Source organism: Cydia strobilella, chromosome Z (assembly GCF_947568885.1).
Source record: "Cydia strobilella chromosome Z, ilCydStro3.1, whole genome shotgun sequence".
In the NCBI taxonomy this organism is placed as follows: Eukaryota; Metazoa; Arthropoda; class Insecta; order Lepidoptera; family Tortricidae; genus Cydia; species Cydia strobilella.
The window spans coordinates 54,715,442-54,739,486 of record NC_086068.1 but is presented as its reverse complement, the minus strand read 5'-3'; the positions used below and the strand labels follow the sequence as shown (position 1 = coordinate 54,739,486).

At 36.9% G+C, this 24,045-nt stretch overlaps 2 protein-coding genes across 2 annotated transcripts; one reads left to right on the top strand and one right to left on the bottom strand.

Moving 5' to 3' along the window:
• On the top strand, positions 1 to 9,794 carry LOC134755187 (thioredoxin-like protein 1). Its single transcript, XM_063691698.1, has 6 exons — positions 1 to 181; positions 265 to 421; positions 1,872 to 1,982; positions 2,402 to 2,551; positions 4,915 to 5,048; positions 6,580 to 9,794. Exons 1-6 carry the CDS (start codon positions 84 to 86, stop codon positions 6,788 to 6,790), a joined length of 861 nt encoding a protein of 286 aa, XP_063547768.1. The 5' UTR covers positions 1 to 83; the 3' UTR covers positions 6,791 to 9,794.
• LOC134755168 (ubiquitin carboxyl-terminal hydrolase 39) lies at positions 9,787 to 22,546 on the bottom strand. Its single transcript, XM_063691672.1, has 10 exons — positions 22,404 to 22,546; positions 22,174 to 22,331; positions 19,598 to 19,712; positions 19,041 to 19,216; positions 18,105 to 18,330; positions 16,255 to 16,378; positions 15,557 to 15,716; positions 14,161 to 14,351; positions 13,426 to 13,578; positions 9,787 to 9,921 (listed from the first exon to the last, which is right to left on the bottom strand). The coding sequence occupies exons 1-10, from the start codon at positions 22,447 to 22,449 to the stop codon at positions 9,816 to 9,818; spliced, it is 1,455 nt and encodes a 484-aa protein (XP_063547742.1). The 5' UTR covers positions 22,450 to 22,546; the 3' UTR covers positions 9,787 to 9,815.
• Positions 22,547 to 24,045: the final 1,499 nt, after the last annotated feature.

Sequence of the window (24,045 nt, the reverse complement as noted above, 5' to 3'; positions counted from 1 at the left end):
TCAACCATTTTGAAGTATCATTCCCTGATTGTTGTCGTTCGAAGTCGGGCGTTTGCTTATTATATTAAATATTTATACAAATTATGGGTTTAGCCACAGTAATTGAGAATGAGGGTCATTTCCAACACGAAATGGCCAACGCCGGCACAAAACTGGTTGTCGTAGACTTCACGGCGACTTGGTGAGTTGTAACCTAGAAGTTTCAAAACTACGGAGTCATCGTGGTTAAGGTACGGTGTTAGTAACAAGTTTTAATTGTTATAGGTGTCCTCCATGCCAGAGGATCGCGCCTTTCTTTGAGCAACTGCCAGCGAAGTTCCCTAGGGCGGTGTTCCTAAAGGTGGACGTAGATCGCTGTGCGGAGACGGCGGCCGCGCAAGGCATCAGCGCTATGCCTACTTTTGTTTTTTACAGAAACAGAGTAAGTGTGTCTTAAAGTAATTTATTAATTTTTTTAAACTGACAAATCGCCCATAAAACTGTTGTCTTAAAGCAGAAGCTGAGGTAATTGGATTTCAGTCTTATTTGAAATTAATTGTCCCACTTTGCGACAATGCTAAAAAGTACATAAGCTAATACATGAAGATCATCATGGAATCCACAAAATTGTGGTATAAACCCGTGATGAAGTCTCACACTTAAAATGAAAAAAATTACTGGGCCTAATTAATTTTGCCTTATTTTTTTGGAAAACATGTAGGATAGTGTCAAATTCTGTAGATGCCTTGCGAATGTTCTTCTTCTTCTTCTTTTTCTAGGGGCTATGTAAGGCTCCAGAGCCTATGTATCACTGCGACCATCTCTGATCTATTGTGATCGCCACCTACTACAACTCTCGATCCAAACCTGCAACTTCAAACAGCTGCAGGATTTTTTTGGTTTCGAGAGACTTTAACTCCTCCGGGCGCAATATATGTCCACCCATGATCAAGTCACGAGTGCGCATTAGGCAGGGGCACTCTGTGAGGATGTGTAGGGGCGTCTCCTCTGCCTCCATACAGTCTGCACCGCCCCATGTTATACAGTGAAATATTTGTTTTGTGAATCAGTATAGTAAGGGAACAACATTTTTATTTGTAAAACAACAAATTTCTTCATTTATTTTCCCAGATATTGCTATTTGCATCTTGAGCTATCGTACAAAATTTATAAGTCTCATTGCAAAACATGAGAATATTCATTTCATGTTATGTGTAGGGAAGACTGAGATGAATTAAAACAGAGGTAGGTTGAAACAATGTCAATTTGGAGACATCTATATAATTATAACTGTTGTCAAGCTGGAAAAAACGATGTTTAGCTTCGTCCCACCATCCACTGGTCCCTCTATATCCGTCCTTGCCTCAAGGCGATTATAAATACTACAAAATTGATGTTGATTCAATTTACCTCTGCTTTAACTCACTTCGGTCTCCTTTTACTTCTAATGGCACTACAACCCTTTAAGGGTCTTAGTCTCCTCCGCTATCTTGCTCCAGTTGTCACAGTCCTTGGCAAGCTTTGTCATGTTGGTGTACTGTCTCATAACCTCTAGCCCGCCAGAGGGCTTGGTGTCCCTTTTTAGGGTTCCGTAAAACGGGATCCTATTACTAAGAGTGCTGTCTGTACTGGACATCTGTCACTAGCTGTCAGCTAGACAGTTGAAATTTTCAGAGATGATGTATTTCTGTTGCCGCTATAACAACAAATACTAAAATCAAGAATAAAATAAATATTTAAGTGGGGCTCCCATACAACAAACGTGTTTTTTTTTGCTGTTAAAAAAAAATTGAATCTTTAGTTAGACTAGAGAATTTCATTTGCCTTGGCAAGTTCTGACACACGCGGCTAGAGTATAAAGTTATGGTTGTGTTTTTTTAATTATGTTTCAGACAAAGATTGACCGGCTACAGGGAGCTGACCCGGCAACTTTGGAGAGCAAAGTGAGACACTACTATGGTTCTGACGATGCTGGAGATGAGGACAATGCCGTTGCCGGCCATGTAAGTTACTGTTTCTTTTTATTCTTTGAACACCACACCAATCGTGTACAGGGCGCGACCAGGGTTCGCAATTATCCAGATAATTATAGTCTTTGATAATTATCCCAGGTATGGATGGTGCTTTATTTTCTTTGAATTCTTTGATAGTAAAAAAATATGATTGGGGCCTTTTTTGCTATGTACAAATAAAAACTGACCTAATATTGATTAGTTTTTTTATTAACCATTGAAATATAACATAATCATCATGTAACAATCTAATTAGATTTCGTAAATTTTAGATTATTATCAAATCGATAATTATCAGGCATAAAATCACGGTAATTATCAAGATAACTATCATTGATAATTATCCTTTCGAATCCTGATTGAGGCACAGGGAATTGGTTTACCAGTACTTATTAACTAAAACATTGCAGATGGACCTCGGAACTTTCATCACCAAGAGTGAATGCGAGTGCCTGAACGAGGCCGACGAGCACCCTCTGGCACATGCCCTGACCAGCGGCGGAGGCTACCTCGCGAGCGACTGCGATGAGCAGCTCATTATCAACATCGCATTCAACCAGGTAAAGATATTAGTTGGACTGAAGTGTCTAGTCAAGTGATCATACCTTTGGTCTTAACCAGCGGCTAGTGATGGGAAGATGCCGAGAATATTTCCGATTGAGAGAATATTCTAAGTAATGTTACGGAAACATTTCCAAAACTGGCAATTTATCTAAAAGCGCGTGTTTTTTATATAGAAACTACATTTTTTCTTATGATGAAATATTTTAGAAATACAAGGTCTTTATCCTATCGTTAAAACCAGTCTCATTTCACTTGAATTTCATGAATTATTCGTAAATTTCCATAAATTACCGTAAAATTCTCATAAATTGCAATGAAATTTCCTTGGTAATTTATGTTTTTTTTTTTTTAATATGGTGTATAAATAACATTTCTGTATGTTGTTTGTCGCAAAAAAAGGTAAAAAAATGCATTTTAGTGATTGGCATATATTTAAGTGCTAGGTTTGTTAAATCAAATTATAACTGCATGTGAACGCATCAATTAGTCCCCTCGATGAGACTGATTTCTTCGAAAGTTCATTGTTGAGGTCACATGATATCCCTAGTTACCTACTAACTTTTTTTTGGTACAATAGTGGTACCGTCAAAGGGGCATAACTGCCGTAAGTTTCTTTAGAACATACGCTCTTCTTGTACACACGTTTCCTTTGATTTTTTTAAGATTCTTAAATTGTATAAAAACATAAGACAGCAAAACAAATAAAGTTTAGCTAGAAAAATAATGAAAAATTCTAGGAAACTGTTGACTCAGGTTCATAATCTCTTAAGACTTTCGGTTAGATTATCTCCCAAAGTATTTATTTAAGCAGGAAATGATCTCAAATACCTTGATATCATTTTTAAAACCCTATTCAATGATGGGGCGCAAATTTATGTACGTAAATTTTTCTATTAAAATTAAATTTTCAAAATATCCCTAACTTAGAAACCCTTATGTATTATATTTTCCATTTGTAATATTACTAAGTGTCTCTTTTGACAGCTCTACTCACTAAGAAAAGTGCAATATAATCATCAAAAAACGTAAATTTCCCTATTTTTCACGTCAGGAGAATATAGCGGAAATATTCTCAGTAAATTACGTTACCGAAAGTTTCCCATAAAGGAAACTTTCCGCTCGCCCATCACTACCAGCGGCGGTGGTTACCTCGCCAGCAACTGCGATCGTTAACATAGCACAACCAGGTAAAGATATTTGACGGACCTAAGACAGATTACAACCAACTTTTGATTCACGCCCTGATACCTCGCCAGCGACTGCGATGAGATGATGCATCAACCAAATAAAGGTCGATTTTAGATGGAATTAAATAATTTTGTTGTTGAAATTCAGAGCGAATGTTTTAATAATTTCGATGGGTATAAATGCTGCTTTGAAGTGAAATCTACTAGAGTTAGACCAAGATAAGTCTGCAACGATTTTGATAGCACACGCAGTAAAAGTGTTATTCTAAACTTCAAACTTCTATGAAATTATGAGTTATAAGATAACACTTGCACTGCGTGTGCTATCAAAATCGTTGCAGACTTGTCTTGGTCTAACTCTAGTAGGTACCACACATAATTATCGTTTATTGACAGATATTAGTGATTCCAAGAGCACTTACGTAACTCCTGGCCCCTATTTCACCACGGTGACAGGTGCGACAAATGTCGACATCATTGTTACTGACGTTACGGGCCTCCATAGGCTACGGTAACCGCTTACCATCGGACGGGCGGATGTGCTTATTTGCCACCAACATTTTAAATAAAAAAAACTCCATTATATCGCCAATAAATAAGTACTTATTTTGCGAAGTTAATGACAATTGTCACGAAATTCCGACACAGAACTCATTTCCTGTCAAGAATTACCGAAAATTCTTTTAATCTTGTGACAATTGTCATCATCATCGTAATAAACTTACCTGTTATTTGCCGATATAATAAAGTTTTTTGTAAATAATACAATTATGGTGGCAAACAGGAATACAGCCCGCCCGATGGTAAGCGGTAACCGTAGCCCACGGAGGCCTGCGACGTCAGCAACAGTGATGTCGACAATTGTCGCACCTGTCACCGTGGTGAAATACGGGCCTGGTAGTCCTGGTTGATTGACAAGCTGTCTTGCATTTTCAGCTTTCGATTTCTAGTTTTAATACACCTGATAAGGTTTATGGGAATTATGCGTCATAGACAAACGCACACAAAAAATCATACGTTATCTCTTCTGTTTCCGAAAGTTTGCATTCTGGAGATTTATGTAACTTATATCGGCGAAAATCGGTAGGTTTGGAATGCATCAAATTAGTGGGTTTTTGTGTCTCTAATTCTTATCTTTCGGGTTTAAATAATAGCTTAATGTGTTGTTTCAGCTGGTGAAGCTGCACTCTGTGAAGATCAAGGGCCCCGCCGACAAGGGCCCCAAGTCCGTGAAGCTGTTCATCAACCAGCCGCGCACGCTGGACTTCGACCAGGCCTCCGGGAACACCTCCGTGCAGGACTTGGAGTGAGTAATTCGAGTTAGCTACGCTGTTGGACATGTTCAAATGAGTACGAACACTCGTACACTTCATATTTTTGCTTAACCTTTTGGACGTCAGATTGAGAATCGTAACCGTGAACTAAAGCCACGGCAATAAAACAAAAGATAACACGCATAACGCATTTGTACATTGTTGTATATATTTTGTGCAATAAAGTTTAAATAAATAAATAAATCGTAGATTCCAAAACGAGATATCGATGCTATGATTGTTCTTACGTAATGTTAAAATTGAAGGGACCTAAAAATATGTATAAAATAGGTATGCCCAAATTTAAGAGCTAAAATAAGGCGTGTTTAACACTTTCTGAACGTATGCCTGTTTTGCATTGCTTGATATACGTGCGTCTGTTTCTTTTAATGTTGATGGATGAAAATAGTATTGTCCCCAAAGCTTATTGATCTGGTTCAGAAATAGAGTCCTCATATAATAGTAACGCTGCGTTGCTATTTGGTCTAGCCTAGTTTACGCGTCTTAAACGATCGATAAGTCATGTAAGCTGTTATTGAACGCGCATATATTAAATAGCAATAAACTAATTGAAATGCACTGAATACGATGTTGATGTTTCTCTTTATTAGATCTTCGATGAATGTATTCTAAACTAATACATACTAAACAAATGCTTATACCCGTATTTAAAATGTATAATTTTTAAGTTAACATTCCGTTCTTCGTGAAATGTCTATACAAACTTTTACGTATCGTATCCCGGAACGTGGGTCCGTAACTCCGTACTCTCACGATCAGTTTAATATATACACTGTGGCTACAAAATAAGTGCATTCCCGTTGCCAGGGAGGTTTTGGGATTATACTGAGCAACTTTTACTATGGGACCAACCCCAAAATCGCGAAAAATAATGTGGCTTTTTCTATTCATGGGAGGGTAAATTTTTTTTCGCGATTTCGTGGTTTGTACCATAGTAAAAGTTGCTAAGTATAATCCTAAAACCTCCCTGGCAACTGGAATGCACTTATTTTTTAGCCACCCTGTATATGACAGGCTAAGACAAGGAATCTTGAAATTATTTTACAGTACATATGGTGCTACTTTCTCGCACTAGTGCGTAAAGAGCACTTTTCGTGCATATCTCGAAAGTTTAAAGGGCCATATGTACTGTAAAACGTTGTAAGATACACGTGCGAATAGGTAATTCGAAACTCGTGTCAATTTAAAACAGTCCCTGCGGTCGTGTTTTAATTTATCGCCACTCGTTTCGAATTTTCTCTTTTCCGCACTTGTATCGTAAATAACTATTTCATGAAATCATGGCTATCACTATGAAATTAGAACTAAAGTCAAACCCAGGGATTTATGCATGTTGCTAGCGCTTACAATCATGATTTTGTCTACAGTTGTCTCTTAGTTACAATATTACATACCTACTGACTATATAAACCTAATCTCATCAAAATATATATTTGTCAATATGATTGACTATGCCGATCTAACTCGCAATACTTACATTAACCTTACATTTCCACTTCGCAGGCTCGCTCCAAACGACGTAGAAGGCAACCCGGTCCCCCTCAAGTTCGTAAAGTTCCAAAGCGTCCAGAACATCCAGCTGTTCATTAAAGACAACCAGTCGGGCGGCGAAGTCACGCAGATCGACCACCTGGCGTTCTACGGCACGCCCGTCGCCACCACCAACATGGGCGAATTCAAGCGCGTCGCCGGCAAAAAGGGCGAGGGGCATTAATGGCTTAGGCTTGCGCAGGGTGATACTACTTGGCAGGCTTTACTAAATTCACTGTTTTTTTAGTCCGTTAATTTTAAGGGTGTATTCCTGAGCTTAAAGCACAGACCTGTAATTTTTATGCTTACGCATAAAGACAGTTGAAGTGTAGGAAAGGGAAGCCATCTCGTATATGAACATCCCATGAGTGTGAAAGGGCCAGACCACAAATAAGAAAAAACGTGACCATATTTGACTGACAGGCCGGCCGCTGTCGGCCAAGAGCGTATCACTGCAATTTTTAATTTACAAAATATCCACAAATCAGGAAGAAAACTATTAATACAGTGAAGATGGGGATTTGATTCTTAACTATACCGACACATCTTCCTTCTTAAAAACAAAAATAAGAAATAAGTACTAGGATATACCTAAAACAAGAATGCATTATCTTATTTTATTCTAGTAATAGAACTTTAAACAAACCTATGCTTCTACATAGATTTTAAAGGACCTATACAATTTTATTTGTTTTTTTTATATATATTGAATACATTATTATATTTTTAGAATTATAACAAAACAAGTATTTATTGCATTTAGATATACATTTTTTTATGTTTTATATTAAGGTAAATATATACTTGTTTATGCAGGACATATCTTATTTATATTTTACTAATTTTACATATATTGTTAACTTACTAACGTATCTGTTTTATTTATACAATATTATTTGGATGCGTTTTAATTTATAATATTAATATATATTATAAATTAAAACGTTACATTTATTTATTTTTACATACAATGCCTGCAATACCTAAATAAAAATCAAATTTAATGAACTAAACTAAACCATTCTTAGGAGATTTGTGCATTCCATTTTACTGATTTTAACAACATACATTATTAGGTAGGCAAATACCTACAGGTATCCAACAGGCAGGCAGACTTGAATTCCAGTTATGTACTCCAATTGCCCCATCTATTGGGAGGCATCACTGTCCTGCCGGAACGAGTTACATAAGCATCAGTTTGGTTTGTATTTACGTTAACAATATTTCTTCCTGATTTGCTTATATTTTTCAATTTAAAAATTACCGTGATACTCTCTTGGCCATCCGTATTCTAATTAACTCCATTTTGGAGATAACCAATGATTTATTTTTATCTGATAAGGCCCCTACGAGCGCGTACACTTGCTTTAGGGCCTGTTTACATATTGATTCGTGTTTAGCTACTAAACGCAAGTACTATCTGGGACGATCGATATTCGAAATGTCATTGATATGTCATAGTTTTCAATTGTTTGGTTTATTTAAACATAATGTCCGTATTACAATAACGATATTAATTATTTTTTGATGAAAAAAAAAAAACTATGCCATTCAGTTTCCTTACATGTCAGTCATACCCCGAAGTTACGGAGTTAAAAAAACATCGTGTATAAATAAATTCTATTCATAAAACTGCTTCTAACAAACACTCAAATCTCAATGGTTAAGGCTCTTCCTGACTTATCGGTACAGTATCACTAATACGCGGTATTTTAGGGTTCCGTACCCAAATGGTAAAAACGTGACCTCTCCCATACAACAAACGTGATTTTTTGGCGTTTTTTGCGTAATGGTACGGAACCCTTCGTGCGCGAGTCCGACTCGCACTTGGCCGGTTTTTTCCTGATTGGCGCGGTGGCTACAGAACGGAGCGCATCACTGCCAATTAATGAGGTAGCAATAATATTGTCGCACCGATCCCTTACTGCCAAGTCAGGAGGAGCCTTGGGCCAAAATAATCGTGTCTGAAATAGTATTGATGAGCGTTTATGAATAAAATTAGTATTTTAAAGGGTATATAATTATATATCTAGTAACTGCTGGTTAGTATCACACCTCGGGTACGCAACACAAAGGGTATACAAACTTTAATCATATTGTAGCGCATGAACGAAGGAAGCAAGTGTTATGTTTGCAGCGCCGTTGAATTATCTTAAAACAGACTATAGTTTGAATTATTATGTATAATTACGAATTATTATGTATAATTATGAATTATTGTGTATAATTATGAATTATTGAATTATTATGTATAATTATGAATTATTGAATTATTATTATGTACATATAGCAGTTGCTGAAGATTGCAGCGTCTTGATTTTCTGTTTAAAGTTCTTATTTATGATATATTATTATTCAATGTTACAACATTAGTTAACATGTTAGGAATAAGAACCTATCATTTAACAAAAAAAGTAGGATTTCTTGAAATATGGATTTATTAATTTATAGTTAGTGTATTTTAAAAATATTGACGTGAACTTAATTTTAATTTTATAATCATTTTGTAAGTAATTATTGTATTAATACCAATAAAAATCTATGTATTCGTAAATTTTTCGACATGACTTGAATTTGTTTAACAAACAATTCAATGAATTGTGTTTCAATGGATATGTTTAAATATTGCCATATCTAATGTAACAACATTAAAGATACTGCAGCAAAATAAATAATTGACCGGAGTTATCCTCAGAGCGCCCAACATGCATGTTTGTTAAAGAAATTCAAGTTCTGTCGAAAAATTGTCGAAACACAAGAAATCCTACTTTTATTGTTATATGAAGATTCTAATTCCTTTGGGCCATGAGGTAATGGCTCTACCACATTCCGGAATCGAACCTAAATGAGGTGTAGATACTTTGTATCCTAATAAGAATCGTATTAAATGGAAATCTGACGTAATGAGTCGTCTATCGTGAACAAAAACGTGTAGTCTAAACTTTAGTACCCTGACGTGTTGCGTACCTCTGCCAAAGCCAAGCTTTCCAATTATTGTTATACACAACATTTCCCAAACTGTCTAATGTAGCAAAAACTGAATGTAATATATTTTGTGAAATGATTAATGGATTATTATATTATTTAAATGGAACATTAGGTATTCACAATATTGTGTAAGCGTAAGGGTCATAACGAGGTCCGCAGTTTGTTAATTTGTATATGCATTAAATAAAGATAATATTTTACTGATGGTTTTATTGCTTAGCCTAAGGTTTGGGGTCTTGGTTGAGCTCGTATATCTGAATGTAGGCTTCGGTGAGCGTGATCATCTGCGGCAGGATGCTTGTCACGTGGAGGTCTTGCATCTCGTACCTGAAACATGGATTACGTTAACCTCTTGTCTGTCTATGAATGATAAGGATTCTCACCGAATATTTAGTCATCATTTTGACATTTTTCGTAAGTAAATAAACGAAAACATTGCGAGAACATAGTAATTTTGATCTGATGCTGTACCACTACTTGGAGGATAATCGTCTCCTCACAAACAACACCTACCGTCGCAAAAAACGTGCTTATCGAGTCAGAATAATACATCATAAAGTCACGACTGTCTAGTTTCAATGGGTAATAGCTAAAGAAAACTTAATTTTCACCACCAGCTGGTAAAGGCTCTCTTGATTGATCAAAAACTGATAAGAAGGCAAAGTAATCGAATGCTAACTTTCTGTTATTTTCTTGTTTGCTGGTAGAATTGACGTTTAACCTTTTGAACGCCAAGCATTGACGTAACTCGACGTGACACCGCAATGAAGCAAAATAAAACCTTAGAGAACAATAGTGATTACAAAACAGGATATCGATAGTTTCACTGATTTCGTTTTTGACATACTTAGATTAGAAAAACCACTACACAGGTGTTTTACAATATAATATTAGATAATTCTGGCTTTTAGCTCTACTAAAAACCTTTAAATAACGTATTTAAATATCAAAATGTACTTGTAACTTCCACTCAAATCTCTCAATAATGCCACATCACTACTTGGTGGTGACGTCAGGCATCGGACGTGAAGTGCCGTCATGGGCGCACGGAACACTGATAAGCGCGCGTTACTCAGAGATGTGCAAACCCGTTGTCGATTATTATTACCTACTAATTAGCAAACTGCAGTATCGTTACAATAAAATAAATGCATAAGGGGTTACATTATCACAAAAGGTCAGTACCGTCTTTCAAACCAAGTTGTTTAAATTAAGCACGAAAACAAGTACCGTAACAGCACAAATAGCAGTTATTTTAGCAAAAACAACTCCTATTACAAAATGTATGGGATTAAGCCATATCTATTATTGATGGCGCTAGCGTGTTTGTCGGAACTGCGCGAAACGATTTCTATTAGGAGATTGTTACTTTCATATAATAATATTATTCCTCCATGACTCGGTCACATCACTAGGCGACGTCAAGTGCCGTTTTTGGCGTGGCTAGCTATGCTATTTACTGGGTAAGTCGTATTATAACATAATGTTGTTTTTTTTTAACCTTCTATTCATAGTTGAATTGTAATAAAGTTATACAATAAAGTAGAAGGGCAAAATAAAATAATGCAAATACAAACAAAGAAATATAGTTATTTATTAAAGAGTCTTTGATAAATTAAGTTTGGACGGCAAATGACGTCGGCGGCGTGAGTGGCACAAAATGTTGACGACGTGATTTACCGTCTTTGGCGGTCAAAAGGTTAAATTATGATTTTGAATGATAAATACTTAATAACATTCATTTTAAATCGATTTGCTTTCATTTTGTTTGATATTTTACAGTTTGTATTTTCCTAGTGTTGGTGTGGTGAAAGATGTGTTTCGCTCGGTGGCAAAAAATTTGTAACCCTCGCATCACTCAAGATTTTTACAAGAATCTTTCGCTTGCTCGGGTATCAATATTAGCACGAGAGGTTAAACAACAACTTAGAGGTTAAAACAAATAACTGTTTTTTTACTGTACGTCAGTGGTAATAGCTATACAACTATCTTAGTGACCTAAGGGTGGTTTTCTGTCCAATGTGTATTTGCCTCTCACATTTTTCTTAGTGAGAGTTAGATGCAATGCACATTGGACCAAGATATTGGACAGGTGGTGGTGGGTTCTAAGGGACCTGACAACCCGGGCAGTCAGCACCGTTGTAAGGGAAACTACACGAAAGATGAAGAAGACTGCCCTATGCATCCGTCCTTTGTGCTTCACCTTCAGCTTATTTATTTCTCTATGAAGTTACTGGCCAGTTCTCGGCAGTTAAAGTCTACCAATGGTCAGTACAGTCCAGTTTAGTGTGTTACTATAAGAACTGTTACTAGTGACGTTATGGAGCTGAAACCTGGGTTTTCCAGCGGGCGTTGGGGAGAAAACTGGTGGGGATCACACTGGGAAACCGTAAAACGAATGAGTGGCTGAGACAAGAGAGCAAGGTCACTGATGTTGTAAAACGCGTAACCAGTTTGAAGTGGGAATGGGCTGGTCACATAGGACGAAAGACCGATTCGTGGAGTAAACGATTACTCGAGTGGCGACTATGTGGCGAAGAGCGTCCTCAAAGTAGACCCCAGATGCGTTGGGATTCAAGAGGACTGCGGGGAAGAAGTGGCTCCAGGCAGAGATGGGCAAAATGTAATCGACTAACGATTAAGATTACAAGAATTAATTGCGACTGACGATTGAAAACGACGATTGATCAATCTTAGTTGTATAGAGTGCAACTAATTGATTGATTGATTAATTGATTGATTTCGGACAACTAAATTTTGTAATCGACTAATTAGTTAGACTATTTTCTCGCGACTAATGTTAGAAGCAAATTGAATAGAATACCTCGGTATGGCTATGTTGACAGACTGATTAGGACATCTTAACGGATGTTTAAAAATAAAATAGTCATGTATTACTTACAATATTTTGACCGTTTCTAAGGAGTGAGATCTGTTCTCACTATTATTTTGCTACTAAAGTAAGTAAGTTTAATGACCACACGTTGAAAACAAAATAGACCGCGTAGACAATAAACAACATGCAGATGTGTCATTCAATAGAACGTGTTATTTTTAGAAGATGCGTCGGCACTTGCACCAAAATGCAACAAACAACTTCCAGTTCCAGGTAAGTAGGATTATCCCATTGTTTTGTCACCGCGTGACACTAAAAAGAGTTTTACTATTGTCAGAGACAGCAAAATATTGATAGTTTCTATGTCTAAGATTTACTCAGTATCGTATAATTCAAAGTATTAATAATGCACCAACCTACTTTATTGTTTGCGATTTGTAAACAATGCAGTTTTTCGCTATTTGTCGTTATTACCAATATATCGTTATAATAATATTATGGCATTATTTGCATTGTCGTTCAAACATTTCAAATTAAACGTGTATACATAATTTTAGCTCAATCGGATGAAGATATCTGCTTCAAAATAAGTCGCAAAATTCTACCCAAACTAACATAGTTACAACATACGAGTACCTGCGTATGTTACATACATACGTACTTGTAATTACATATTGCAAGATAAAAAATGCAAAAACGGGCGACTACGTAGTTTTAATATAGATTTAATCGTGAAATTTAGTCGATTGAAACTAAAACTAGTTTAGTTGTTAGTCGAACATTCTCACAACTAATTTAATCGCAACTAAATTAATCGCGATTAAAAAATAACGATTGATATTTTTAATCGATTGATTAGTTAACTAAAAGATTAATCGATTAATGCCCATCTCTGGCTCCAGGTCGCACAGAACCGTGACGAATGGCGCAAAATGAAGGCCTACACCCGAAGGGTAGAAAAGGGCTACAGAGAGAGAGAGAGACTAGTGACGTACCATTGCTGCGTGGGTTTGTGCAGCACGTGCGCGCGGTAGGTGCCCTTCTCGGGCGCCCCGTCGTGCACGATGTTCCCGACCAGCTCGTATGTCGTCCGTCCGTTGTGCTTCGCTTTGACCTCTGGCGTGAGGATGTCACCGAAGTCTACGTTCCTGTGGCAAATACAAAATTATACTCGCGTGACAGTTTGTTTACATGTGGTTTACATTAAATATAACTACTTTCTATTAAGGGCAAAATTTTAATATATTTTTTTTATTATACATATAAAACGGCCATATACTAGTATACTAGCTTACACACAATAACAGTTGGCGGGGGCCGGTGTCCCTGAACTATCCTCTTTTCGCGTTCCTTTTAAAAGGACAAGATCGAATTTTTAACTGTAATGAAATAAAAGAAGATCCCCAGTTTAAAACTTAAAAATAACTCGTGGGTCTTAAAGAGGATACAGTAGACTATAGTTCGTTTTTTTAGCATTAGAAAGAAGGTAAGCAATCTTGACGTGTCTTTTTATTAAAAATAACTTTTGAAAAATAAGTCACAGCAAATATGTTATAATTATAAATCGATCGTTTACATTATTTTGCTTTCATAAGTAATATAAACTAATTTCTTAAAGCGTTTTTCAATAAAAAGACAAGTCAAGATTTCTAAAGACATTTTTTCTAATGCTAAAAAAAACGAACTAAAGCTTAGTACAAAATTTACATAGGTAATTAATGCATATTTACTTGACAGGAAAGTTGACAACGGTAGGGTTCTTCTCCACAAAGAACGTGTTCTTGGTGAACCGCTTGATGTACAGTATGAGGTAGGGCGGCAGCTGCGTGATCTCGAACCGCTTCAGGAAGTTCTCCTTGTACGTCTTGTATTCTTTGGACGTTTGCCCGTTGAATTTGGAGAGTAGTTGGTAGAGGTTCACCTGGGTCAAGTATTAGAAAATTACAATATTGTCTTATGTGGTATTATCATTTTGGTGGTAAAATTACGACCAGAGCTTAAAGAGTCCACAGCAAGTTCGGCTGAATTACATCTTACCACACAAATGGAGTTTCGTTCTCATTTTAAAACTACGTGTTGGATTCTAATGAGATATCTATGCCTGTAATTAGTGTATATAGCTCCAGCTAACAAACGAAACAGAGCAAAAACAAGTTTTGTATGATAATCTTAAATTCGCTGTATTTTTTTAACTATAGTATCTGAAGCTACAAAACTAATTACATAGTTTCAGAGCGATCTAGCTAGTTGTTTTAAAATGAGAACGTAACTACGTTTGTATGGAGAACCGAGCTTGCTGCGGACTCTTAAATTTTATGAGTCTATATTAGAAGAACTCACGAGTTTAATGAGGTTCTAAGTGCAGAACCTCAACTTTAGTGTTTTTGTCGCAACTCTTTTTGAAGTGCGACTGAAAAGGACTCGAGTCCATCATAAACACTCCTACATAAGTTTTGAAGGTTTCACATAGGGTCTCCAGAACATTATCTGTGGTTAGTATGGGAGATGTTCTCGCTCGAATAGTTTCATCTAATTAAGAGCCTGTACTAAAAGCGTCACTACTACAATATTTTGTGATTCTTAATCTTAACCCCCTCCCCATTTTCCCTCCTCTTCAATTTTCAATTTTCCAAACGGAATCCCCTACTCTTCAATTTCCCAAACAGAATGGTCAGAGAAAGCGTGGATTTCCGCAACCAAAGACAAGTAAAATGGCTGCTTATTTTTAAGTATACCCTGGCGAAACTATACTATTGTATTGAGTAGAAAAGGCGGGAAATTCAAATTTTCTATGGAAAATCAAGCCTTTGCGCCTACATTTTTTAAAATTGGCCGCCCTTTTCCACTGGCGGAAATGGCTTACCGAACTATAAATAAGCAATTCGCGTAATGCGAGGCATTTTAGCGCGAAATTTTAAATTCGCGTTAAAGCGAAACCGCGCATTAAGCCCGGTTCACATTTGATGCACACTCTGCGTCAGACAAATGTGCACGCAACCATATCAAATGTATGAAACCGATATGCGTCACGACACAACACAACGCGACACGTCAGACAAATACTGAACCGGGCTTAACTGGGTCGCGTAAAGCGGGGTATAACTGTATTTAGTTTCCCACACTGACCTGTGGAATAATATTCTCTCTGAACTCGTCGGTGAAGAGCGGCGTGGGCGGCAGGTCGCACGTGAGGTACAGGAACGGAGACTCCGTTATCAGCTCCTTGTACTCATCGCTGTTCAGGTCGACCCGGGCTGCGTCGTCCGCGTCAGGGGGTGGGAGTTTTCTGTCAACATTGGATAATTATTGGGGCTATCTTACACTGACGTAGGTGTATGATGAGGATCAAGATCGAATGTTTGGTCATCTTTTAGCATATTTTCGAGTAGATACGATTTTTTCTGCTTTATACAGCTAGCACAATCGAAATTTGAACCAACGTTTATTGACCACCGCACACATATGAAACGTTAGGAATTGCCTTAAGTTCTGCTATTTAAGCGTCTTTAACCTATTATGATACCTATATGTATGTATTTGTCGGAAACTGTTAATTGTCATTCAAAAAGGCTTTATTCTTATTTAAAGACAAAGATGACGTACAGCGTCAAATACACAGAGTATTCAAAGTGGCCAAATAGTTCGGTACACCATACTAAATATATAGTGTACCAAACTATTTGACAAGTGTCCTTGGCATACTTACCTCGTGTATATCCTGATGTGGCCGAGGAATGGCTCTTGGTGCCGTTGACCGCCATGTGACAAGGGCTCGCTACATTACAAGTTTTAGTGGCTGTCCGAGGTGTCTCCGGTCTACTTACCTCGTGTATATCCTCATGTGGCCGAGGAAGGACTTGTATATAATGGAGCTGTCCGCCTTCTTGGTGCCGTTGAGCGCCATGTGCAGGGAGTTGAGGAACCAGGAGAGAAAGTCCACGGGATCACCTGAAAATATCACCAACGGTTTCTTAAATGTTTACAAATGCAGTTTTGTTGATATTAAATAAGTGGGTAAGATTAGGCCTAGGGCTCTTATACACGGACACAGAATATGTGTGGTAGAGTCAGCATCAATAGTAGCGGATGAAACAATGTACCAAAAGTATCTGTCACCCTCAAATACTTATCCAAATAGAATAGAATAAAATTTTATTCGAGAGCACAAACAAACGAGATATTACATAATATAAAAAAAAACTTAGAATAAGATTAAAGTGCCACGAAATTGCCTCATCTCAGCATGTTGCTGGTAGCTTCCAGCGCTGATCTTCTGATGAGACCGTCAGGTGAGAAGAATCTCGGAAGGTAACAGACAAGAAGAAAAAAGACATAAAATAACATACGGTGAAATGAAAATGAAAATTGTTTATTTTTTTGGTTAAAACATTTCACAATTTACAATTTAGTTATGCTTGGAATCTCCTTGTAAGTATTGAAAATAGTTAAACAAGAAAAAGTTACAAAGCAAGAAGATACAACATAACGACTAAATTAAAATTATTTATATAAACAAGCATCGTACTTATAACACTGTATCGGGCCGGTCCAACCATACCTTGGCTGAACATTACATCTGCATATGCAACTAGCGCCAACGGTAGCTACGAACTAAAAGGCATTGACAGCCCACACCAAACCAATCTCTCTTCTCTCTCTCTCTTTAGCCTTTTTCTACCCTTTGGTACCCTTAATTTCAACCAAACCAATATAAATAAAATAAAAACCAAACCAAACCAAAATAAATAAATAGAGACATATTTATCTACAATTCGCGTTCATAAGTATCTGCTGCAGTCTATTTGTTTTACATATAGATAAATACATATCTCTTTTTTGTTAAGCCATTAGAAAACGGTAGATACTTTTGACGCGCAGTCTGGTCCGCTCTTTTGATGAGCTCTTTTGACTTTTAATTACTCATCAGTCTTATCACGGATTAAAAATAAAATAAAAAGTTAAATTATATATAGTGTTTGTTAAGACAATTAGTAGATTTATTGTAGTTGATAAAGAAGTAAAAATAATAATTAAAAAGGATCCAATTCGAATGTCATAATTTAAATATTCGCCGATAGCATCTTACAATAAACAGTTCTGAAAAGTGGCCATACGGTAGGCTAGTCAAATTGTGGTAGTTGGTGCAGCAATAGCAGCAATCAGTCGCAACGTTGCAAACACATCTACAGTATTTCGCAAGTCACATACTTAATAAATGATATGCTTAGTAAAATTTCTAGGCAAAATAATTCATTCAGCATTATTAACACGTTTAATAAATTTTAGAGTGATTACCTAATGCTAATTTTCCTCTAAGCTTTCAATTGGAAACGAATATGCATTTATAAGGCTTAAGTTTACATAACTGTCCAGACATTACTCACTTAAGAAATCTAACTTTAAACACGCGTTAAATTCTTATTCCTTCGCCTAGCCTGTATTAATATTATTTTACTAATGAAATAGATCCTAATTAGGACTTTTCTACTCAGATGATGATAATGGTTACATGTTGGTAAATATCACTCTGCTTAATGAAGTGCAACCTCTTCTTTGAAGAACAGCACAACAGCGTGCAGCATCTCGTGCGGCGATACGTACGCTTTAAACGCGCGCGGGTTCCACAGCTTGCGTATAAGTTCGCCGAACTGTTGCACGAACAACAATTACTCACTTTGCTTAATGAACTGGAACCTCTTCTTTGACCACAGCACAACAGCCTGCAGCATCTCGTGCGGCGATACGTGCGCTTTAAACGCGCGCGGGTTCCACAGCTTGCGTATCAGTTCGCCGAACCGTTGCACTAGCAGGAAGAGCGAGTCACCGGGCGGTCGCTTCACGTTGGCGTAGTTTGCTTCGCGGAGGAAATAGTTGCGAAGGGGCCGGACTTGGGCGAGGCACTGGAAATAAGTATTTGTCGAATTGTCTGTACCAATTAAAAAAACTTCATTTTCATTCATCTTAAGGCAATAACAATAATAAACCCAAACAAGGGCAGGGTAGGATACAGCGTTTTAATGAAAATCTGTTGATCATTTTACGGTCTTCATCTTCACTTCACCTTCAAATGATACTTTCCGAGTGCAAAAGCAAAATTAAGACACCAAAAAAGAGTTTTTGGGTATTGGGTGGTAAGTACTGGCGGATCCGAGTCATAATTTATGAGCCCTAGTTACCTACGAGAGCGCGAGTAAAACTAAACAATTAGTTTAACTTTAGCTAATAATTTTGCATGGCACAGCTTTACTGCGTCAATAATCGGGAATACATTACCTGTAGGATTATTTTATTTTATTTTGTTGATTAAATAAGTAACACAGCGTTAGATTAAAACCAAGGAACTGTGAAACTATTAAATAACAGAAAATACCAGAAGACAAAGAAAACAATACTTACACATAAAAATTAAATTAACAAAAGATTGGATTTGGGCGACGACGTAACGGTGTGGCTCCGTAGCGTTGTCTGACTCTGCGTAGGATTAGAATAACATTGCAGTAATCGTTAGCTTTGATTTGTTGTGCCATGAGCGCGCGACTGCTTGTTGTTGATACCTCATTTCAGTAAGGTTTACGAACGCCAGTAAACTTTGAGCAGGTACGAGTGTTACCTGTAGGATAACATTGCAGTAATCGTTAGCCTTGATGTTGTTGAGCCCCACGATCCCCGGCATGTACATGGTGCCGTCGATGGCGCGCGACTGCTTGGTGTTGGAGTCCATCTGCTGGATCTGCTCCGGGGTGAACACCGGGTTCAGCACATACTTGATGTCGTTCAGCGATGAGTCTGTGAATTGTTACATATGTTATTATCTTCTTTAATTTAAAGCGCATTTCATAGAATTGTCTACAGTAAATTTATTGTAAAACACTAATTATTTTTCTATAGCTTCAATTTTCAAAATAATCTTATCCTTTCTATCAGAGTTTTACTAACCAACACTTCCTAGAAACCTCTGAAGAGAATATACACAAAAATAAATAAAATATTATAGATAATGCTGCTACACCCTTCCAGGGTACATGTTCACATAGATAATTATTATGAGATGGATTAAGTAAATGCACAAAAAACTCCAAAATTCAGAAACAAATATTGATAAACACACTTACCGGGATTTGAACCCTTCAGTTACACAGGCAGTTGCTTATCATGTTTTTAACTTACCAATAACCTCATAGTTGTCCGGCAAGCAGTAGAACTTGAGCGTGTGCAGGTTGAGGAACACATGGTGCCCGTCAGCCACAGAATGGGTGTAAGCATGAGTATTGGTGCCTCTTCCCTGCAAGAATCACCAATTTATTTACAACACTCACAGATGTTGCACTACACAAGAGCATAGACATAGTATATACAAGTAGTTATAGACATGAAACCGAGCAACCAGCGGTGTGAGAAAGACAGTTTCATGTATGGCAGCATAATCCTTTTACCCTTTCACTCTTATAAATTTCGGTATTTTGCCATCGCCTCCTTGCTATGATGCCATAACCCGACCATGAAAAAATGCCCGGTCGGTAATGAAGACAAAGCATGGCACTATTTTTTCTTTCCTCTTATAGGAATCGCAATAAGACTATCTTTCTCTATCAAAGAGTGTCAGGTCCTTGACACAAGAGGGTTTATGCTATAGTCACCATGCTAGCCCAATGAAACAGGCATATTACATTTCCTCACAATGATTTCTTTGATAGAAAGGTACTTAAATGGTAAATATCAAATGGATTTTGTTTTCTCACAATGCTTCCCTTCACAGAAAAATTAAATGAAATGATAAAGATTAGTGCCTCATAATTGAATGTGTGTTTCATAAATCTTTTCCCTGACTAAGAGTGCCTTCAAAATAAAGTGTAAAATGTAAAGCAAAGAGCACACTAACCCGATGTATTCACTGCTAGTAATTTATATCAAAGTAATATAACACTACACAGTAATATAACAATATACCACTTGAACAAGCGGGCTTCAGACGGGGTTTTTCAACAGTAGACCACATACACTCGTTGGAACAAATCATAGAAAAACACCAAGAATTCAACACACCACTTTATATAGCCTATATTGATTACAAGAAGGCTTTTGACACCATACTACATTCAGCCATTTGGGAAACACTAGAAAACCAACAAGTTCACAACACCTACATAGCAGTAATTAAAAAGATTTACATGAATAGTACCAGCAAAATACAACTTGACAAAATTGGCCCATCATTTCCCATTAAGAGAGGGGTAAGGCAGGGAGACCCACTATCCCCAAGAATTTTTATAGCCGTGCTAGAATCAGTTTTCAGACAGCTAGATTGGAAATCACTTGGCATAAATATTGGAGGAAAAAACCTGACACATCTAAGATTTGCGGATGATCTGGCCCTGTTTGCAAGAAGTAGTAAAGACTTAGAATATATAATGAACACATTGAACATAGAGAGCAAAAAAGTTGGACTTGAAATGAATTATAGCAAAACTAAAGTTATGTCAAATAGCAACAAAAATCAGATAACTATAAAAAATGAAAATATAGAGTATGTCGACCAATACTTATACCTGGGAAAACAAGTAAGCTTCAACCCAAATGCAAACGAACAGGAAATTGAGAGAAGAACTGAAAACACCTGGAATAAGTACTGGAGTCTAAAAGAAACCCTAAAAAGCGACCTACCTATCAAGCTTAAGAAGAAGGTAATGGATATGTGCATACTCCCAACAATGATCTATGCATGCCAAACATGGAAATTCACTTCAAAGGCCAAAAGGACCATAGTTTCATGCCAAAGGGGCATGGAACGGAGTATACTTAAAATAAGAAAAATTTACAAGATCAGACATTCCATAATCCGAGAAAAAACTAAGCTTATAGATGCACTAAGCCAGGCCCAGAAACAAAAATGGAGATGGGCTGGCCATGTTGCCAGACTCCAAGACGAGAGGTGGACTTTTCACACAACGGCCTGGAAAGGTCCAGACGGAAAGAGGAAGAGAAGACGGCCATTGGCACGATGGTCGGACGACATAATTAAAACAGTGGGGGCCAACTGGATATGGGAGGCCCAAGACCGAAGAAAATGGCAGATTCTGGAAGAGGCCTATACCTCTTAGGAGGGTTCTGGAGTGATCATTAGATATTAGACATTTAGAAAAATTTAGATTGTTTCATCCCAGAAATAAAAGGCTTTTTTATTTATTTTATAATATGTTATTACGTCCATAAACCATTCATTTATTTGATTAATGGATGATTTCAATAGTATAAAAAAATCCTTTTTTTCTAAGATCCACCATTATGAAGATAGGAGGGGTAATAATCGACAATTTTTAAAGGCATTAGAAAATATAAGTCACAGACACTTGATAGGTGCGACAACTAGCAAAGCGAGGAGGGGCATGTTAGGTTAACTGTGACCAAAACCATCTTATTTTTATTGTATGATGTTAACTAATTACGGAATGCTAAATTTAAGTTATGATTTACATGTAAATACTAAAAATACGATAAATAAATCTTACAAAAAGTAGATACATATTTGTGTTACACCTATCTCCATAATGGCTGATTTTAGATAAAAATTGTATATGACAATATATGTTTGTTTTCCTGTTTTCTTAACAATGGTAAAAGAAAACTAAAAAATAGAAAAGCAAAACAAAATTCTTAGTCCTAGTCTCGCCCCCTCTTTGCTATACTCTGCCGGATACATAGAATGAGATACTGGGATTCTTCAGAGTCCACCACTGTTCACTAACCTGGAAATATTTCCCGCATATGAGGCAAGCGTACACGTTGATGCGAGTCAACGACACAGAACACAACTTCTCGAAGTCGAAATCCAGTACGTGACGGTTTATGGTGTCCAAGTACGGACACTGGATGTGAGGCATCTTCACAGGCGGCGCCGAAGCCTCTGGAATTCATGTAAAGTTAATGAGCGTCGTAAACAAATAGAAATGTAGGTTAGGTGTGTTGGGAAACATACCGGGTTCGGCATCGGAAATTTTTCGCTTTTTTGTTTCATCAGACATTCTTGTTACGACGCGGTTTAGTTAGAAATAGATTATATTTATTAAAAATAGCAGTGTTATTCGGCAGCAAATCTGACAAACCAGACAAACTGTAATGACATTTGATTTGACAGTGTATCCTACTTAACTGACGTTAGTGACAGTTACCTAGCACAGATAATCATGCGCGTTTAATCGATTCTATAATCGATGGTGGTACTGGTAATGAAGAAGTTGAAGAAGCGCCGCGATTCGCGCACGAGTGTGGAGGGACCTTTAAATAGTTCCGTTCTGGTCTTCATCAGCAGTTCCACTTCATCAAATTACTTTTTTAAATTAAATGCTTGGTTTGTTGATGAAAATACAAAAAACGCTATATGTATGTTGCTTTTTCATTCCTTGTTTCTATAGTTTGTCAAAGGACTGTCTCATTTCAAAGATAGACAGAGAGACTCATATTATCTTTGTCTTACACTAGTACTAGCACCCAAAAGAAAAAGGATGAGTATAGTTTTTTTTGTTCTTATTTACTGCCAATTTGGTTTGACCAACTAATAAGGTACTCTACCTTAAAAAATATTTAATGTCACGTACACGTTTCACGTCGCGCGCGCATCCCGGAAATGACGAGCGGAGCGTTAAATTAAAATTAAAACTAATAATGAATGGAGTTAAAGTTCCTAGTTAGGACTTTTTTATTGTAAATTTCCTCTTATTTGGGAATCTTTTATACCAATTTCTTAAATGTTAATAGTTAATGAGATATTGGCCAAAAACGAAGTACCATATTTTTTCATGTTAATTCTTTTATAAGTTTTGCAATTTTTTATGTGCTAATAAACGCTTCAAGTATAGTTTGTTAAGGGACTGTCTCATTGTCTCAAACATAGACAGAGAGAATCATACTATCTTTGTCAAAAGAAAAGGATGAATATAGTTTTTTTTGTTCCTATTTACTGACAAGATTTGCTTGACCAACTATACATTTTACTAGACGATCTAAGGTGGTCTCGTACCTAGACTCCTATAGAGATGTCATGAAAAGCAAGATTTCGGTGCCATATAGAGTCTGTGGTCTGTGAGGACTCTTCTCTTTCCGCACAGACTCTAACATAAATATATTACATATAGGTTGGCTGTGGAATGAACTCCCTAACGATTTTATCTTAATTTACTAAAATATATGCGGTATAAAAGGAGAATACAAGTTTTGAAATGATGAGACACCCCCTGGAGTTTAATGCGAAAGATATAAATAAAATATACTTATAGTTGGTCAAGCAGCTCTTCAGTTGAAAAAGGCGCGATATTCAAATTTCCTATGGGACCATAACCCTTCGCGCCTGCATTTTTTAAATTTGCCGCCTTTTTCTACTGACTAGATTTGCTTGACCATATATATTAATACCATAACTAGTGTAGATTTATTTTGACTGTGCAAGTCCTAAAGAAAAAAATGTAAGAATAAGACCAAGATAACTCTGCAACGATTTTGATTGTATAAACTGTGCAAGTATTATTTATACGTCATAATTTCATAGAAGTTTGACGTTTAAAATAACACTTGTACAATCTGGGCTATCAAAATCGCTGCAGACTTATCTTGGTCTAACTCTG

Excerpts from the sequence above, each read along its gene's own strand:
- LOC134755168 (XM_063691672.1), bottom strand. The coding sequence starts at position 22,449 with ATGTCTGATGAAACAAAAAAGCGAAAAATTTCCGATGCCGAACCCG. Across the intron at positions 22,332-22,403 it reads AATTTCCGATGCCGAACCCG|AGGCTTCGGCGCCGCCTGTG; the intron begins GTATGTTTCCCA and ends CATGAATTCCAG. Across the intron at positions 16,379-18,104 it reads GTTCCAGTTCATTAAGCAAA|GTGATCCCGTGGACTTTCTC; the intron begins GTGAGTAATTGT and ends TGATATTTTCAG.
- LOC134755187 (XM_063691698.1), top strand. The coding sequence starts at position 84 with ATGGGTTTAGCCACAGTAATTGAGAATGAGGGTCATTTCCAACACGAA. Across the intron at positions 182-264 it reads GTAGACTTCACGGCGACTTG|GTGTCCTCCATGCCAGAGGA; the intron begins GTGAGTTGTAAC and ends TAATTGTTATAG. Across the intron at positions 1,983-2,401 it reads ACAATGCCGTTGCCGGCCAT|ATGGACCTCGGAACTTTCAT; the intron begins GTAAGTTACTGT and ends AAAACATTGCAG.